This window comes from Eumetopias jubatus, unplaced genomic scaffold (assembly GCF_037043125.1).
Source record: "Eumetopias jubatus isolate StellerSeaLion01/CBP00866 unplaced genomic scaffold, mEumJub1_p1.0 scaffold_7, whole genome shotgun sequence".
Taxonomy (NCBI): Eukaryota; Metazoa; Chordata; class Mammalia; order Carnivora; family Otariidae; genus Eumetopias; species Eumetopias jubatus.
The window spans coordinates 36,195,608-36,208,063 of NW_028274813.1; the positions used below are offsets into that span (position 1 = coordinate 36,195,608).

At 40.1% G+C, this 12,456-nt stretch overlaps 1 protein-coding gene across 2 annotated transcripts in view; it reads left to right on the forward strand.

The window, feature by feature from the left end:
- The window catches only part of ESR2 (estrogen receptor 2), a 56,166-nt gene that overhangs the window by 15,667 nt on the left and 28,043 nt on the right, over window positions 1–12,456 (forward strand). The window contains exons 3-5 of one of the 2 annotated variants that reach the window (XM_028092829.2): window positions 114–230; window positions 9,275–9,574; window positions 12,018–12,156. In XM_028092829.2, coding sequence (XP_027948630.2) covers window positions 114–230; window positions 9,275–9,574; window positions 12,018–12,156 — 556 coding nt within the window. The remainder of the gene's footprint in view (window positions 1–113; window positions 231–9,274; window positions 9,575–12,017; window positions 12,157–12,456) is intronic. The other variant, XM_028092900.2, reaches the window with a different exon arrangement.

Below are 12,456 nucleotides of genomic sequence, written 5' to 3' on the forward strand. Positions count from 1 at the left end.
AAGATGTTGCCTACCTCTCAGCTGAGTAGCATTATCAGTGTTGTTGACCGGGAAGATATTTAATCAAAATATTGTAATAATAGCCTGCCTTTTTTTTTTCCCCTCTGCTCTAGGACATAATGATTACATTTGCCCAGCTACAAATCAGTGTACGATAGATAAGAATCGGCGCAAAAGCTGCCAGGCCTGCCGACTTCGGAAGTGCTATGAAGTGGGGATGGTGAAGTGTGGTGAGTTTTCGCTTCCGCTTTCATCATGTGTGGGCCATGCTGACAGCTCTGTCAGGACAGGCGGAGGGACTGTGGACAGGTAGCCTATGTGCGAGGAGATTTAGGACTTGGTCATTATCCTCAAGTATGTGTATTCTGTTCCATTGGAGGGGGCATTGACTTATTCCCTGTAGCTGCGGAGGACAGAGCTGAGGTGAACAGGTTACGGGAGGCATATCTTGGCCCAATATAGGGAAGATCTTTCTACGATTCAAGTGGTCTGACAACACAATAGGCTGCTGCGTGAATTTGAGAACTCTAGCCACTGAAGTACGCAACTGGGTTGGATGACCATCTGCCTGAGGCCTTGAGAAGTCTAAGCATAAAGTTCTGGTAAATGTTCACAGTGAAAGCTGTGGCAAGAAAGTAGACTATCTGGTGGGTTACTTGGATAGCTATCGGAAAGACTCATGCCTATCCATCCTCCATTAGCTTTCTAGAGAAGATCTGTAGAGTCAGAAACATGATGGAACTATGGAAAGCACATAGAACATAGATTCTGTGTTACAATGGTATGTCTTCATATTATACATATGTGTGTGTATCCACACATAGGTGCATACACCCATGAAAAACAAAGAAAAATGGGCACATTAGAATAACAGCTGACAAGAATGCCTACATCCTGCTCTCCCCACCTGGCTAACTTTTGACTCATTCGTCTGTACACAGTTGCCGGTTTGTGCGCACTCACATCAGCTCTGCATGTACTTTTCCCGTTACTCTGCTATAGTCAATATTTTGCCTGTGGTTAGTTGTAATTTATCTCTTTGTAACTATTTGAAAAATTTAAAACAAGAGTCTCTTTTCTCTCGGACAGTCTCTTAGGAGCTCTGCCTTTTGAACATTCTCTCTCTCTTTTTTAAATATTTTATTTATTTATTTGACAGAGACACAGTGAGAGAGGGAACACAAGCAGGGGGGGTGGGAGAGGGAGAAGCAGGCCTCCCGCTGAGCGGGGCTCGATCCCAGGACCCTGGAATCATGACCTGAGCCGAAGGCAGACACTGAACCACTGAGCCACCCAGGTGCCCCTCTCTGTCCTTTGTAAAAAATGTATATAATAGATAAGACATCTCATCCAGCTATATCATAGTATAACAGAAGTCCTCTAGAATCACTGATGTTTTCTGTTTTCTTTGTAAAATACCCTGCCAATGCCCATGACCTCCCAGTGTGTACTGGTAACTCTCTAAAACATTTGAGCATTTCTGCTCCCCCCCCACTTCAGTTATACACTTATCAGTAACCAGTGGGCTTCTTCCAAAACCTCTACTCATTGTAACTGTCAAATTATATAATTTAATTAGAATTTATGCAAGCATATGAAATATGAGTAGGGAAAGACAATCATTTCTGTGAAAGCTTTGGATAAAACTGTACAGGAGGGGCACCTGGCTGGCTCAGTCGACTCTTCATCTTGGGGTTGTGAGTTAAGCCCCATGTTGGGTGTAGTGCTTGCATTAACTGTAAAGGACTGGTAGCTATGGAATCAGATATGAGGGAGATGAGGGGGGAGGGGTCATAAACCTAGAAAAATTCTGAATTTGGATTGCTTTATGAGTGCCTAAGCTCTTGCTTTGTTTTAAGGAAGCTGAAATTGAAAATTCAGAGACAGTGTATCACGGACGTGGCCTATGTAGAAAAGTCACTTGTGATTTAATTGGTGGAGGTACTGAAAGAGAAAGCCTTGGCCCTTTGACAAAAGATTGCAAATCAGTGTTTCATATTTTAAGTTAATATTTTAAGGTGAGTGTATTTTTTAAAAAGTGATTTACGATTTAGTCTTAGGATAAGAACGCTGTTATTGTTGGGACCAGGGCAGGAGCACCTGCATAACCCGCCTGCAGGGGGCGGTGTGTGTGGTGGGAAGAACAAGAGGACTGGACTCCCAAAGACTGACGCTCGTTTTTTTGTCTCATTACTTCCTGCGAACCGTGACTATGCTCAAACTTAACCTTCCTGGCCCTCGGTTTTCTTTCTTTATTTTTGTTAAGTTTTTTTTTGTTTGTTCGTTTGTTTGTTGACACACAGAGACAGCGAGAGAGGGAACACAAGCAGGGGGAGTGGGAGAGGGAGAGGCAGGCTTCCCGCTGAGCAGGGAACCCGATGCGGGGCTGGATCCCAGGACCCTGGGACCCTGACCTGAGCCGAAGGCAGACGCTTAACGACTGAGCCCCCCAGGCGTCCCACGACCCTAAGATCTTGACTTGAGCCAAAATCAAGAGTCAGATGCTTAACTGACTGAGCCACCCAGGCGCCCCTGACCCTTGGTTTTCTTATCTCTGAAAAGAAGGTATCTGTTTCATGGGGTTTTGTGAGGAATGCATGTGAAAAAAACACGTAAAAACCTAGCACAGTGTTTGGCACTACATTTTAGTTTTCCTTCCTTTCTCTCTCCCTCTTTGAAAAGCTCATATAAATTATGAGGAGTTTTAATGCAATACAGTCTTGTCCAGGCAGAGTATAGAGATGTAGTTAAAAACAATCTTTCGTGACACTCACTCAGAAAGATATCTGCGCCCCCATGTTCATAGCAGCATTATTTATAGTAGCCAAGGCATGGGAACAACCTAAGTGTCCATTGACAGGTGAATGGATAAAGAAGTTGGTGTGTGTGTGTGTGTGTGTGTGTGTGTAAAATTGGAACGTTATCCAGCCATTAAAAAAAACACACAAGAAATCCTTTCGTCTATGACAACATGGATGGACCCTGAGGGTATTATGCTAAGTGAAGTAAGTCAGAGAAAGACACATACTATATGATCTCACTTACATTTGGAATCTAAAAAAAAAAAACAAAAACCCAAACTCCTAGAAAAAGATATCAGATTTGTGGTTACCAGAGGCAGGGTGTGGGGGGAGAGGGAATTGGGGAAAAGTGGTCAAGGGTACAAACTTCCAGTTATGAGATAAGTAAGTACTAGCAATGGAACGTACAGCATGATGACTGTAATTAACACTGCTGTGTATGTATGAAAGCTATTAAGAGTAAATCCTAAGAGTTCTGAAAGAAAAAATTTTTTTCTTTCTTTCTTTCTTTCTTTCTTTCTTTCTTTCTTTCTTTCTTTTTTCTTTCTTTCTTTTTTCTTTCTTCCTTTCTTTCTTTCTCTTTCTTTCTCTTTTTCTTCCTTCCTTCCTTCCTTCCCTTTCTTTCTTTCTTTCTTTTGCTTTCTGTCTTTCTTTTGCTTTCTTTCTTTCTTTCTTCTTTTCTTTCTTTCTTTCTCTTTCTCTCTCTCTCTTTCTTTCTTTCCTTCCTTCCTTCCTTCCTTCCTTTTCTTCCTTCCCTTCCTTCCTTCCTTCCTCTCTTTATTTATCTGTGTGAGATGATGGATGCTAACTGAACTTACTGTAGTAATCACTTCACGGTATACATAAACCAAACCATTATGCTCTACACCTTAAACTTACACAGTGATATATGGCAATTATTTCTCAATAAAACTGGAAAAAAATATTTCATGGAAAAGAGAACAAGAGAAAGGGTCATTGAATTTGGCCAAAAAGAAATTGGGTAGGGCTGTCTAAGAAAAAAATATTTTATTATCTTTGGAGATTGCAAAAGGAATGAGATGGGTTGATATGCAAACATTTGGGTATTTAGCCCTTTACTGATCAAGAGAAAGACCGTTAGGAGTGAATTTTCTTTCTTTCTTTCTTTTTTAAGATTTTTATTTATTTATTTATTTGACAGAGAGAGAGAGACAGCAAGAGAGGGAACACAAGCAGGGGAAGTGGGAGAGGGAGAAGCAGGCTTCCTGCAGAGCAGGGAGCCCAAAGTGGGGCTCGATCCCAGGACCCTGGGATCATGACCTGAGCTGAAGGCAGACACTTAACGACTGAGCCACCCAGGTGCCCCAGGAGTGAATTTTCTTAATTATGCCTCCCTCCTTTCCCAGCACTCTCCTTGTCTGCCCTCTCAATAAACCCTCCATCCATCTTCTTCCTTCTCTCCAGTCTTGGAAGATTAGGAACCTATCTGCCTCCTGGATCCTCCTACACCATTTCACTCCCCTCTTTAGAAATTATGTCTCTTCTGTTATCACCTTTTTCTTCTGCACCAATCTTGTCTTTCTATGGAAATATTAATATGGTGGTTTAAATGGTGGGAAGATACCCACCCAGACTAACTTGAGGGTAAGTCTTCATTATAAGGATATGCTGAAACATAAATAGCCAGGAAAACAATCAGAATAGCCACATGTTTGGTCTGTTTTTCTGTGTTGGAAGAATAAATCCACATCTTTCAGATGCCATCTCTTGATTCATCTGCCATATATACACATGAAAGGGACTTGATAGGGAGGTGGTATAAAGTAGTAAAAGCACCAGCTGTGGATTCAGACAACTGCTTGAGTTTATATGCTGCCTTCACTATTTTCTAGCTTTGCTACCCCTGGACAGGTTATTTGAGCGCTCTTGAGCCTGTATCATGGAGATGATAATAGCACCTGTCCTCTAGGGCAGTTTTCAGAATGAAATAATCTAAATACAATACACAGTGTTTGACATGTAGAAGCTTCTCCAGTTATCATTTACCATTATGACCATTGTTTTTGTCATTGTCATCACCATTATCATCATCCTCTTTTCTCAGGGGCTGTTTACCACTTTCTAATATGGAGCACTCCTGTTTGGTAGAGTTCCTCATCAGCCTTGCTCAGAGGCACACCCGGTGGACTGTAGAGATTGCAGTGGGAAAGCCATGACACTAGAAATGTCCTTGGTAGAAAACAGTGAGTTCCCTGCCAAGGGCTTTATGTTATTGATCTTAGAATCCCTAGGACTCAGGGCCCAATATATAGGGCTTTGTAAGTGAAAGTTGGTCAAACAAGTTTGCATGGATTCAAAACCTTTCTCTTTGTATGTAAACATGTTTTGGAAACTCTTTTTCCTCGTATACTCTACAAAAAGGAGATGTGTGATCAGAAAGGTGCTTTCTTAAACCAAACATTTTATTCCATTTGACCTTGGGGGTATAACTGATCTTAAATAATATCTATAGCTCTCTATCTGATTACTAATAAAGGTTATTGTATTTTAGGCTTTTAGTTCTTTTAGTAAACAGTTTGATTCAATAATCTCTAGATAGATAGAGCCCTTCCTTCTACTTTGATAAGACAAGGATGGGAAGAAATTCAGATAAATTTTCTTGGGAGCAAGTAATTTAAATGTAATCAGACTTCCTAACTAATATTTCTTTTTTAAAATGTGGACAACTGAATTTAGTGAACAAACATAATGGTGGGACTATAGAAAGTAGGCATTTTCCATATATAACTTTGAGGTTTTTTTTGGGGGATGCATGTAAAAGTTTTACCCATGCTAATGACATCCTGACTTATGTCTTTCTTAATTTTCATTTTGTATTTTTGTCTTTAACCAAGGGATTTTTAGAAGTATTTTTGTGCTAAACTTTATAAGGGTTTGGAAGTTATATATTTTTGTTATTTTTTGTGATCAAAGAATATGATCTATATGATATCAATTTTTGTTAAAATTTTATTCATAAACTAGTATGTGATAATTTTTGCAAATTCCCTGAGTTTTTATAGCTCAAGCTTGTGAATTGTACAATTCCAATGTTCTGTATTCTGCCTTTTCCCCCAGTTGTTTGCTCTGTCAGTTGCTGAGAAAGATATATTGAAATATGCATTATAGCAGCACCTGGGTGGCTCAGGTGTTAAGCATCTGCCTTTGGCTCAGGTCATGATCCCAGGGTCCTGGGATCGAGCCCTGCATCAGGCTCCCTGCTCAGCAGGAAGCCTGCTTCTCCCTCTCCCACTCCCCCTGCTTGTGTTCCCTCTCTCGCTATGTCTCTCTCTGTCAAATAAATAAATAAAATCTTTTAAAAAATATGCATTATAATAATGTATTTGTCAATTTATCTTTTTCTTTTAGTCACTTTTTGCTGTTATGTTTGTAGGTTGTGTTTTCTTCTTTTGTTGTTTTGAGTTTATGGGTTTAGAATTATCTTCCTTTTATAATCTGATGAGGTCTTAATGATTTATGCCTTTTAAAGTTTATATTGTCTGATATTGGTAGCATAACTGATTTATTTGGTTAATTTTTGCCTGTTAATCTTTTTCTATCCCTTTATTTTCAGTTTTCTATGTGTTAGATGAATCCCTTACAACTAGTCAATGTCTAGCTAAAAAAATGTGATCTCAGAGTTGCTCTTAATTGATAAATCTAGTCTTTATGTTTATTGTGATCACTGATATCTGAATTCATTTCTGTCATCTTATTTTAGGATTTTAACAATTTCATCATATATTTTCTTTTTTCCTTTTTGGAATTGATCCCATTTTCTTGTTTTATTTTACCTCTTCTGCTAGTTTGGAAGTCATACATTCTGTTTCAATTCTTTTAGTGACAGTTCTATTTTAGCACACATTCTTGATTAATTTGAGAATTCATGCCACTCTAATAGATATTTCTCTTTCCAAATAAAGAATCTTAGAAAGTTCCAGCCAAAATTATTCCCCTCTCATCTTGTTATTATCCAGTATTTGGTTCTACTTTATTTCTGTACCTCCAAAAATTAATTATTATTTTATTCATTCTGTGTTTATTAGGTTTCCTCTCATGTTTACCAATTTATTTTCTTGCCTATTGCATCTTGAATTTCATTGCTTCTCTTGGGTTCATTTTTCTCCATTCCAGATAACACAGTAGTTATTTCAAAAGGGCTGTGAGTGATACATCTTTTTAATCTTTGCTTAACTTTAATTTATCCTCACTCTTGAATGATAGTTTAGCTGGGAATATAATTCTAAATTAAAGGTTTCTCCCTCCCCACACCATCTTTTTTTTTTTTTTTAAGATATTTTTTATTTATTTGACAGAGAGGCAGAGAGCACAGGTAGGCAGAGGGGCAGGCAGAGGGAAAGGGAGAAGCAGGCTTTCTGCTGAGCAGGGAGCCTGATGCGGGGCTCGATCCCAGGATTCTGGGATCATGACCTGAGCCGAAGGCAGTCGCTTAACCAACTGAACCACCCAGGCGCCCCTCCCCACACCATCTTAAAGACATTATCCCATTGCGTTTCTGACCCATAAACCTACAGGAACTAAAACATATTGATACCAGCACAGGAGTGTAAAAAAAATATATATATTATTTATATATATACACATACACGCATATATATATATGTATGTATATATGAAACAGGATAAAATCCAGAAGAAGATACTTTTTCAGCACAGAACTTGAACTCACCACCCTGAGATCAAGACCTGAGCTAAGATCAAGAGTTGGACACTTAACTGACTGAGCCACCCAGGTGCCCCCAGAAGAAGATACTTTTATATATATTTATTAAATGACAAGGCATTGTATAAAAATCAGTGGGAAAAGCTTGTGCAATAAATGCTACTGGGAAAATGATACATCCATTTGAAGAACATAACATGAAATATTAATATGACATGATACAAACACACATAAAATTCCAAATAGATTTGAACCACAAAAGTGCTTAAAGAAGATATAAGAAAAGGGCACCTGGGTGGCTCAGTTGGTTAAGCGACTGCCTTCGGCTCAGGTCATGATCCTGGAGTCCCGGGATCGAGTTCCACATCAGGCTCCCTGCTCAAGGGGGGGGGTCTGCTTCTCCCTCTGACCCTCTTCCCTCTTGTGCTCTCTGTCTCTCATTCTCTCTCAAATAAATAAATAAAATCTTAAAAAAAAAAGATACAAGAAAATATTTGTATAATCTTGATGTGAAACAAAAGATAAGTTTGTGTACTAAACCTTCTTAGGACAATAGATACCATGAATAAAGTTAAAAGATATATAATAAGACAAATATGGCACATAATAAAAGTTATCTATAGTTACTAGATAAACCTTATAGTTTATTAGGCAGGCAAAGGGCAAAAGAAATAAACAGGCAATATACAAGTAAAAGAAATACAAAATATGGCAATTATATTAGTCAACCTTGCTACTAATTAAAAGAATACAAAGTAAAATGAGATTGTTTAGTCACTTGTCAGATTAGCAGAGATTAGAAATGACTTTTATTTCCCAATGGTGTTATGAGAAAATAAGCCCCTTAAAGTATTGTTTGTATTATAAATTTTAAAATAGTTTTAGAGGGTAACCTATTAATATGTATCAAAATTTTAAGTGTGTATATGCCTTGGTTCAGCAACTTGACTTCTTGAATTTATTTTAGGGAATGAATTAGATGTGTGTACAAAGATGCATTTTCACTGTACTATGAATACTAGCAAAGAAATTAGGACTAACCTAGATTTCCATTGACAGGGGACACTAGATAAAGTGATGCTATCTTCATAAAACAGAATGCATAGATTTTTAAATTGTATGATGACACATTTTTAATAATAAGAAAAAAGTTAAAAATAGTGTATATATACTCTGATCCAAATTTCACATATGAAATATGGAAAAGTAAAAAGCATTAAAACTGAAAGAATTTATGCCAAAATTTGTACTCTTCTATATTTTTCAGATTTTTAAAAAATTTACTTGAAATGTATTTATTTGTACAATATGTAAAAAGAATACATATGTGTATGTGTAAACACACATGCACATAAATATTTTAAGAATGTATTTTAAGAGTATATTATTTGATAACTATTTGTAAATATCAATGTTCGGTTCCTAACTTTTCCCCGTGTTTTGTCTGAAGAAAATTCCTAATTCTGTGGTTTGGAAACCGAGGTATGTCAGCACTCTTTAAAAGAAAATAGATTTAGTATCCATAGGTGATCCTGAAATGGAGTCCTTAAGTTCATTTGGGCTACTGTCCCTAAAAAGTCATATTTTTTATTTTGTTAAAGTAGACGCAAATGTAATAATCTTTGGTACTTGCCCCACAGGTTCCAGGAAATAAGTTAGGCTTCTGTTGGCAGACACATTGTGAGGATAGACTCAGGTCATTACCTCACCCTTGCCCTGGAGACTCAGGGAACTTGAACGCTGGGTTGGGGAAGCCACGGGGAAGTACTGTGTTATCTCTCTGGTTTAGGCTCCCGGAGAGAAAGGTGTGGGTACCGTGTTATGCGAAGGCAGAAAAGTTCGGATGAGCAGCTGCACTGCCTGAGCAAAGCCAAGAAAAATGGTGGACACGTGACCCGAGTGAAGGAGCTACTGCTGAGCGCCCTGAGTCCGGAGCAGCTGGTGCTCACGCTACTGGAGGCGGAGCCGCCCCACGTGCTCGTGAGCCGCCCCAGCACGCCCTTCACCGAGGCCTCCATGATGATGTCCCTGACCAAGCTGGCCGACAAGGAGCTGGTGCACATGATAGGCTGGGCCAAGAAAATTCCAGGTAAGGCTTTCTGCATCTTAACTTTTCATTTATGGTAGAAAGGCCTGCCCCTAACATTTACAGGGCAAGAGTACAAAATGGAGGTCCACAAATGATGTCTGGGTGTGTAACAATTTGACAGCTTGATTTATAATCTTTAAATGAAATATGTTCTTTCTTACTATCTTGACATGTATGCCTTCAGCATGTCTTGGAAGGTCTGGCTCCAATTTAGAGTTCTTGGACTCCTCTGAGTTCTCTACCGGACATGGTAGTGCAAGAAGAATGGTATATAGTGAGACTGCTTCCATGGCTCCCTCTCTTCTTTTCCCACCCCAGAACCATCCCACAGGGCCTTGTCCACACCCTGTCCTCCGTGGCCACATCTTCTATGCACACTAGCCTGCTGGACACCTCTCATGCCGAGATGTGGTCTGAGAGAGTAGACCCAAGAAAAAACCCACCCAGACTCTGGAAGTGGGCCAAAGTGACCATTTGGGCAAGAAATTCTAGGGTCAGGCCAGTTTGTAATATATACCTGAAATACTGCATTGTGCTAAAATTACCACCTTGTTACCATTTGAATCGGTGTTTCTGTGACAGTGAATCTAGAATTCTAACGCAGAATGGCAAGCAGCCCATCCCCCTGAAAGGGTTTCTCCATGTGCATGTTTACGGTCATCTAAGAAATGAGGTCTCTCTCCAGGTTCTAAACCACTAGGGACAGTTCCCATGGGCTGGAGGCTGCAACCGCTTTAGACGAAGTATAAATAAAGCCTGGAAGCTGCTGAGAAGCTGGGTGAGGAGGAGTTGGGGGTGAAGAGCTATGGGACCCCAGGCCTGGTGTAATAGTATCTCTTGGGTCATTCATTGGCTTAGGCCCATTCCTTCTGAGCTTCCTGCGGATCTTCTGGTTTCTAGTTTTGTTTTGATAGTCTAGATCTTCACCTTAGCCAGAATCATGTTATTTCCTCTGCTCTTTTCATAGGAGACAATACTGATGCATCTTCCTCTAGCTGTTGTGCTACATGTACACCAAACACTGGTGTTCAGGACGCCATGTGGAGAGTGGTGGTGAAATTAATGATCGCTGAAGGCCATGCAGCTTCTTTGTGCCATAACAAAACTGAATTCTTCAGCTGCATTAATCCTTCTTTAAGCCTGGTGTTTTAAACAGATTTTCAGAAAACTTAGGCATCGTCTAAAGGTGTGATTTTCTTTCCTCTCGGCAGGTAGTCATTTTTCAAAATTAAAAAAAAAAAAAAGGTAAAATATCACCTAGCCTTGACCTTGTTGGATAGCTGCAAATATAAGAAGCCTAATCTTCTGTGGGCAGGCTTATTGTCTGTAACTGCAAGGGAGATTGGAACGTACAGTGTTAGAACAGGGTGTGACTTTGGAGAAGGACTGAGCCATCTTTCCCTTCGTGACTCCCTCCATTCAGTTCTCCTTTGTGCATGTCGGCATTATATTGCTCACATTCATGTGCTTCCTGTGCTGTGGTCTCCTCATCTGTAAAATGAGGACGCTGAGAGAGGCTGCCTGCAGGGCTTTCTCAGAGAGTAGGCCTTGTTACTCCCATTTTTTCTGGAAGATAATCGACTTAAAAGGAGACTGAGTAGCTAGGATGGGGCTGAGCCGGGATCGTAACCAGAGTCCACTGCACTCCTGGGCCATGTGTTTGGTTAGTTTTTATATTACACTGCCTTCTCTTTTTATCGTGGTTTGTGGAGGAAGTGCCAGTGATCTCTGCTTTGCTTTTAAAGTGCTCACCTCCCTAGAGATTGCCTGTTTCTTTCCGATTTTTGGACCAATCCATGCTGTTAGGCTATCAGGCTATTGGGACCTGCTTCGATTCTTACATTTGCTTTTCAGGATAGACTAGCCTAGAGACAGTGCTCCTGCTCAGAAGAATGATTCTAACACTGAAATTTTAAGCAATCAGAGATATCTTTCATTTGAAGCCTTGACTTTCTGCAGGGGGCTGGTGCTGTTCTCTCTGCATGTCCCATACTCCCCAGCCCCCCGTCCCATCCCTCCACCCCTCCCAGCCCCTCTTGTGAACCGGGCCAGACAGGCAGCCTCTGGCTGGCAGCCGCCTATTATCTTTCTCAGCAGTGCAGAGGAATTTTTAAAATATGACTAAAAATAATCTGTTCTAGCTTTCTGTTCTTCCCTAGCATTTGTCTGGGGAACTGTAAGCCCAAGTTAATAGTCATTTATAAACCTTAAAAGGAATATATTCATCTCTAGAAGGCATCCAAGGCTGGACATTGTGAGTTACATACTCTGAGTTCAAAATTTCCTTCCTTAGGTCAGCATTTAACCACATCTTTAAAATATTGAGTGTTTCCCTATATTGCTTGTGTTTTCATAGCTTGTTAAAACTTGCTCTTCTGTTTTCACAGAAACAGGGAGTTGAGGAGCAGAGTGGATACGTCTCACAGCCTCTTGCTTTCCCTAGGCTTTGTGGAGCTCAGTCTCTACGACCAAGTGCGCCTCTTGGAGAGCTGCTGGATGGAGGTGCTGATGGTGGGGCTGATGTGGCGTTCCATTGATCACCCGGGCAAGCTCATCTTTGCTCCAGACCTCGTTCTGGACAGGTGAGAAAAAAATGCATCGTATTTCTTCTCTGACCTGTTTGAGTCCTGGGTGCCACAATTAAAATCTCACACCTAAAAGGGCAATTAAGAGGATGATAATGTCATGAACTCTTACCCCAGGTCAAGAACCGGAGAAGGAGAGCATGGGTCCTAGGATTCAGTGTCCTGTGACTCATTCTGACCTGTGGTGGGGCTGCATTTACCGGCCAGGCCATAGCAGGGCCCATATCTTGCAGAATATGTGGCTACTAACTGTACAAGTCAACTTAGATTTTTCTGCATTAAAAATTCCATTTTCAG